The sequence below is a fragment of the Chrysemys picta genome, chromosome 13, assembly GCF_011386835.1.
Source record: "Chrysemys picta bellii isolate R12L10 chromosome 13, ASM1138683v2, whole genome shotgun sequence".
In the NCBI taxonomy this organism is placed as follows: domain Eukaryota; kingdom Metazoa; phylum Chordata; order Testudines; family Emydidae; genus Chrysemys; species Chrysemys picta.
The window spans coordinates 208,411-215,795 of record NC_088803.1 but is presented as its reverse complement, the minus strand read 5'-3'; the positions used below and the strand labels follow the sequence as shown (position 1 = coordinate 215,795).

The window sequence follows — 7,385 nt, the reverse complement described above, 5'->3', positions numbered from 1 at the left end:
GTCAGATCAATGGTCTAGCCCAGTATCCTGTCTTCCGAGAGTGGCCAATGCCAGATGTGTTAGAGGGAGTAAACGGAGCAGGGCAATTACCCAATGATCCATCCCCTGTTGTCCAATCCCATCTTCCAGCAGTCAGAGGTTTAGGGACACCCTGAGCATGGGGTTGTATCCTTTACTGTCTTGGCTAATAGCAGTTCATGGACCTAACCTCCATGAACATAGCTAATTCTTTTTTTTAACACAGTTATACTTTTGGCCTTCACAACATCCCCTGGCAATGAGTTCCACAGGTTGTGTGCCTATTAATTTCATTGGGTGACCCCTGGTTAATGTGTTATGTGAAGGAGTAAATAACACTTTCTTATTCACTTTCACCACACCATTTATGATTTTATAGACTTCTATCATATCCCCCTTTAGTCATTTCTTTTCCAAGCTGAAAAGTCCCAGTCTTCTTAATCTCTCCTCATATGGAAGCTGTTCCATACCCCTAGTCATTTTTGTTGCCCTACTCTACATCTTTTCCAATTATAGTATGTCTTTTTCAGGATGGGGTGACCAGAAATGCACACAGTATTCTTGGTGTAGGCATACCTTGGATTTATATAGAGGCAATATGATATTTTCTGTCTTATCTATCCCTACCCTAATGGTTCCGAACACTCTGATAGTTTTTTTGACTGCTGCTATACATTGAGCAAACGTTTTCCGAGAACTATCCATGAAAACTCCAAGATCTCTTTCTTGAGAGGTAACAGCTAATATAGACCCATCATTTTGTATGTATAGTTGGGATTATGTTTTCCAACCTGCATTACTTTGCATTTATCAACATTAAATTTCATCTGCCATTTTGTTGCCCAGTCACCCAGTTTTGTGAGATCCCTTTGTAACTCTTTGAAGTCTGCTTCGGACTACGCTATCTTGAGTAATTTTGTACCATCTGCAAATTTTGCCACCTCGCTGTTCAGCCCCTTTTCCAGATCATTTATGAATGTTAAATAACACAGTTCCCAGTACAGATCCTTGGGAGACCCTGCTATTTACCTCTCTTCATTGTGAAAATTGACCATTTATTCCTACCCTTTCTTTCCTATTTTTTTTAACCAGTTACTGATCCATGAGAGGACTTTCCCTCTTATTCCATGACAGCTTACTTTGCTTAAGAGTTTTGGTGTGGGACCTTGTCAAAGTTTTTCTGAAAGTCCAAGTTCACTATATCAACTGGATCATTCTTGTCCACATGCTTGTTGTCACCCGCAAAGAATTCTAATAGATTGGTGAGGCATGATTTCCCTTTACAAAAGCCATGTTGACTCTTCCCCACTATATCATGTTCATCTGTGTGTCTGATTAATTCTGTTCTTTACTATAGCCTCACTCAGTTTGAGTGGCATTAAAGTTAGGCGTACCTGCTTGTAATTGCCACTGTGGCTTAACAACCATGTAAAAGAAGCAGTGAGATATAAAGGCATCTTTTAAAAAGTGGAAGTCAAATCCTAGTGTGGTAAACAGAAAGGAGCATAAACACTGCCAAATTAAGTGTAAAAATGTAAGAAGAAAAGCCAAAGAGGAGTTTGAAGAACGGTTAGCCAAAAATGCAAAAGGTAATAACAAAATGTTTTTTAAGTACTCAGAAGCAGGAAGCCTGCTAAACTACCAGTGGGGCCCCTGGATGATCGAGATACAAAAGGAGCGCTTAAAGACGATAAAGTCATTGCGGAGCAACTAAATGGATTCTTTGCTTCAGTCTTCACGGCTGAGGATGTTAGGGAGATTTCCAAACCTGAGCTGGCTTTTGTAGGTGACAAATCTGAGGAACTGTCACGGATTGAAGTGTCACGAGAGGAGGTTTTGGAATTAATTGATAAACTTAACAGTAACAAGTCACCGGGACCAGATGGCATTCACCCAAGAGTTCTGAAAGAACTCAAATGTGAAGTTGCGGAACTGTTAACTAAGGTTTGTAACCTGTCCTTTAAATGGGCTTCAGTACCCAATGACTGGAAGTTAGCTAATGTAACGTCAATATTTAAAAAGGGCTCTAGAGGTGATCCCGGCAATTACAGACCGGTAAGTCTAACGTCAGTACCGGGCAAATTAGTTGAAACAATAGTAAAGAATAAAATTGTCAGACACATAGAAGAACATAAATTGTTGGGCAAAAGTCAACATGGTTTCTGTAAAGGGAAATCATGTCTTACTAATCTATTAGAGTTCTTTGAAGGGGTCAACAAACATGTGGACAAGGGGGATCCGGTGGACGTAGTATACTTAAATTTCCAGAAAGCCTTTGACAAGGTCCCTCACCAAAGGCTCTTATGTAAATTAAGTTGTCATGAGATAAAAGGGAAGGTCCTTTCACAGACTGAGAACTGGTTAAAAGACAGGGAACAAAGGGTAGGAATAAATAGTAAATTCTCAGAATGGAGAGGGGTAACTAGTGGTTAATCCTATTCAACTTATTCCTAAATGATCTGGAGAAAGGGGTAAAAAGTGAGGTGGCAAAGTTTGTGGATGATACTAAACTGCTCAAGCTAGTTAAGACCAAAGCAGACTGTGAAGAACTTCAAAAAGATCTCACAAAACTAAGTGATCGGGAAACAAAATGGCAAATGAAATTTAAAGTGGATAAATGTAAAGTAATGCACATTGGAAAAAATAACCCCAACTATACATACAATATGATGGGGGCTAATTTAGCTACAACGAATCAGGAAAAAGATCTTGGAGTCCTCATGGATAGTTCTCTGAAGATGTCCACGCAGTGTGCAGAGGCGGTCAAAAAAGCAAACAGGATGTTAGGAACCATTAAAAAGGGGATAGAGAATAAGATGGAGAATATATTATTGCCCTTATATAAATCCATGGTACGCCCACATCTTGATTACTGCGTACAGATGTGGTCTCCTCATCTCAAAAGAGATATACTGGCACTAGAAAAGGTTCAGAGAAGGGCAACTAAAATGATTAAGGGTTTGGAACCGGTCCCATATGAGGAGAGATGAAAGAGGCTAGGACTTTTCAGCTTGGAAAAGAGGAGACTACGGAGGGATATGATAGAGGTCTATAAAATCATGAGTGATGTGGAGAAAGTAGATAAGGAAAAGTTATTTACTTATTCCCATAATACAAGAACTAGGAGCCACCAAATGAAATTAATGGGCAGATAAAATTAAATTAAAACAAATAAAAGGAAATTCTTCTTCACACGGTGCACAGTCAACTTGTGGAACTCCTTGCCTGAGGAGGTTGTGAAGGCTAGGACTATAACAGCGTTTAAAAGAGAACTGGATAAATTCATGGAGGTTAAGTCCATTAATGGGTATTAGCCACGATGGGTAAGGAATGGTGTCCCTAGCCTCTGTTTGTCTGTCCATGGAGATGGATGACAGGAGAGAGATCCCTTGATCATTACCTTTTAGGTTCACTCCCTCTGGGGCACCTGGCATTGGCCATTGCCAGTAGACAGGATACTGGGCTGGATGGACCTTTGGTCTGACCCGGTACGGCCGTTCTTATGCCTCTGGAGCCTCTTTAAAAAATTGGTATTATATTAGCTACCCTTCAGTCGTCTGATATGGAGGCTGATTTAAATAACAGGTTACATGCCACTGTTAATAGTTCTGCAATCTCATATTTGATTCCCTTCAGAACTGTTGGGTGATACCATCTGGTCCTAGTGATTTATTACTGTTTAAATTATCAGTTTGTTCCAAAACGTCCTCTAATGACCCTGAATCTGGGACAGTTCCTCAGTTTTGTCACCTAAAAAGAATGGTTCAGGTGTGGGAATCTCCCTCACATCCTCTGCAGTAAAGACTGATGCAAAGAATTCACTGAGCTTCCCTGGAATGGTCTTGTCTTCCTCGAGTGTTCCTTTAGCACCTGGATGGTCCAGTGGCCCCACTGATTGTTTGTCAGGCTTCCTGCTTCTGATGTACTTAAAAAAACATTGTGCTGCCAGTTTGTCTTTTGCTAATTGCTCTTCAAATTCTTTTTTGGCATGCGTAATTATACTTGAGGATTCCACACCTCCCCAGGTAACCTGGTCAAGTAACTTAACTAAATTTGGTTTATGCTAGCACCTCTCTTTGAGGGAAGATTAGAGTGTGTCTGTCTGTCTGTCCCCTACTGACTGAATGAGTCCTGCTCAGAATGCCGATGTGTATGAGAGAGAGAAAGCTGCCCCATCTATCTCTCTGTAATGTCTGTCTGTCTGCTGCCTCTGCTGGAAGGAGCGCATGTCTGTGTGTGTGACAGCTGCTATCTCCTGGCTTACAGCCCCTGAATCACCTCCTTCCATTTCCTCTCATAACCGTGTCTCTCTGCTCCCTCCATGCTTAGGACACGTCTACGTTGGATAGATATACCTACATGTGCAAAAGTCTTCTGGCAGCAGACAGCTCTGAAATTGAGCAGCAAAGGGCATGAGATCCAATTGAAGCTACCAAAAAATCAGACTAGATACGAGGCACAAAGTTTGAACAGTGAGTGGAACAACCTACACAGAGACTTGGTAGATTCTCCATCACTTGAAGTCTGTAAATCAAGGCTAGAGGACTTTCCTATAGACTCCCTCTAGCTCAAACAGAGGTTAAGGGCTTGATGCAGAAATTATTGGGTGACATTCTCTGGTCCGTGTGATGGAGAAGGTTAGGTTAGATTATCATAATGGTCCCTTCTGGCCTAAACGTCTAGGAAAAGGATTGTGTGGAAAAGTTCAAACACTTCTGATTTATTTTATAAAAAAATTAATGGAAAAAAATGTCACTGTCAATGAAAAGTTATCAGTGTTTTCTCTTCTCTCCTAATTTCCTCTTATATTATAATTTTCTCTTTTCTCTTCTGTTCTCCAAGTTATACCTGGCTGTCATTGGCATTGTAACCAAACTTCTTCCAGATCTCCATTAAGTGACACAACTAATATCTGTCACCTGTTACTGCCTTTTGACATTTTCCTATTGGAAAAATGCAGGGAATGGAGGGAAATAGGGGAGAGGGTGTTAAAAATATTTTTGTAAAATTAAAAAAATCAAAAACTGAACAAAGTTTTCTGAACAAAAGTGAATTGTTCATTTAAAACTCTTTGCGCAGGGAAATGCTTGAACAGCCCTTATTATTTGCAGTAGGCTGGGGCCTTCTATGCCCCCGCTGAGCCCCATTTGCTGGGGATATGGGTCTGTGCCAGCAGCAGTGAGTGAAGCCTGGCTCGCTCAAGGTGTAGCAGCCCATGCTATTAACCATGAAGGTCCACAGGTCAATCCCTGGTTAGCTAGCCAAGACGGTGGCCAGCATTTAGGCCCCTACAGGACCCAACCAAGCGGGGATCGAATGCTGTCATGCCCTTGTAGAGTGTCCCTACCCCCAGAGCATGTGTGAGGGAGCAGGGACAGAACTGGGACTCGGCTCAAGCAGCCCAATGGGCCTGGAACAGAGCTTGATCTATTTACCGCTCTGCCCGGCTATCCCACCGCGTGCGTTTTGCACATCTCTTCCCTTGCATGTATTTTCAACAGTTCTCTTGTGGCATGGATTTTTGCATGGCTTTCCCATCACATGCATTCTTCATAGCTCTCCTTTGCATGCGTTCTGCAGGGCTCTCTTATTGCATGGAATTTTGTTCTTCTTTCCTCTTGAACAGATTTTAAAGCTGGAGTCAGGGGCAGAGTCTTGAGTCTCCCAGAGTTGGGGGGAGCCCCGGGAGACCCCAGGGGTCAGGGCAACATAAGAAATCCCTGGGAGTCAGGGCAGCCAGATGCTCCATTTCATCTTTAAAAAAAGTAAAACAGAAACAGTTTGATTTTTCCGAAATGTTAAATTTCACAATTTCATTTCTGCAGGAAATTTTGAATTTTCAAGTTTTTATGCCAAATCAGAATGAGAACTTTTTTTTTTTTTTAAACCCTGGAATTTTCCTGTGGAACAGAAATTCCCAAGTTTTGACCAGCTTTCCAGGTGTTGCATGGTTCTCCTCATGCATGTATTCTGCACATTTTTCCTGGCTCTCCTCGTGCACAGGGCTTCAAAATGTTGGTACCAAATAACTGCTATCACTTCTTGCAACATCTATCCCACAACTAACCACCTGCCTCTCCCATCATGTCCGTTCTTCCAAGGGCAATAAACCCAAGACAGAACATGGTGGTGTGGAATGAGAGCAGGGTGAATGAGTTCATCCTTTCTGGCCTGAGCACCAATCACGCCCTGGAGCTGGTCCTGTTCGCCTTCTTCACAGTCATCTACATGTTGATCCTGCTGGGGAACACGCTCATTGTCTTCACCATCGTCTATGACCAAGGCCTGCACACCCCCATGTACTTTTTCCTCAGCAACCTCTCTTTCATTGACGTCTGCCACTCCTCCGTGGTGATGCCCAAGATGCTGGCTGACTTCCTAGTGGAGAGGAAGACCATCTCCTTTGGCGAATGCATCGCCCAGATGTTCTTCCTCCACCTCTTCGCCTGCACCGAGATCTTCCTCCTCACCATCATGGCCTACGACCGCTACGCAGCCATCTGTAACCCCATGCGCTATGGCACCATCATGAGCCGCGGGTTCTGCCTGAAGCTGGCCGCAGCCATGTGGCTGGGTGGGCTGGTCCACTCCGTGGCCCTGACTGCGCTGACCCTAAACCTCCCATACTGTGGCCCCAATGCCATTGACAACTTCTTCTGCGACGTCCCGTTGGTCCTCAAGCTGGCCTGCGCTGACACCTATGTCTTTGAGGTGCTCATCGTCTCCAACTCAGGTCTCATCTCCGTGGTCTGCTTCGTGGTGCTGGTGGTCTCCTACGCGGTTATCCTCGTCTCCCTGAGAAACCACTTCTCCGAGGGGCGGCGCAAGGCGCTCTCCACCTGCGCCGCCCACCTGACGGTGGTGACGCTCTTCCTGGGCCACTGTATCTTCATCTACCTCAGGCCAGCTAAGAGCCTGGCCGCAGACAAGGTGGTGTCAGTGTTCTTCACGGCTGTCACTCCACTGCTTAACCCCATCATCTACACCCTGAGGAACGAGGACATGCTGCAGGCACTGCACAAACTGCAGGCGAGGCAGGTCAATTCCAGAAACAAATGACCCTGAGTCCCGAGGAATCGTTTTTGGGGCAGTTCTCTGGCCTGTGTCATGCAGGAGGCCAGACTAGATGATCACAGTGGTCTCTTCTGGCCTTTGTATCTAGGACTCTATGAATATTTATCTCTTCTCACCCAGATAAAACAGTGATGGGTGGTGATCTGTCCATCTTTCGGGATTGTCTTCACCGCCGTGATCGCTCATGGTGTAACTTGAGTATTGCCCCTAACCCAGCTCCTATACACACTCACCAATTTCTAGCTCAAGTTAAGTGGTGGCTTATAGTCCAGCTAACTGGCCCATTGGAGGAC

At 43.9% G+C, this 7,385-nt stretch overlaps 1 protein-coding gene across 1 annotated transcript; it reads left to right on the top strand.

Moving 5' to 3' along the window:
- The first annotated feature begins 6,044 nt into the window (after positions 1 to 6,044).
- On the top strand, positions 6,045 to 7,170 carry LOC101936324 (olfactory receptor 4E1-like). Its single transcript, XM_005312843.2, has one exon. It carries the CDS (start codon positions 6,103 to 6,105, stop codon positions 7,075 to 7,077), a length of 975 nt encoding a protein of 324 aa, XP_005312900.2. The 5' UTR covers positions 6,045 to 6,102; the 3' UTR covers positions 7,078 to 7,170.
- Positions 7,171 to 7,385: the final 215 nt, after the last annotated feature.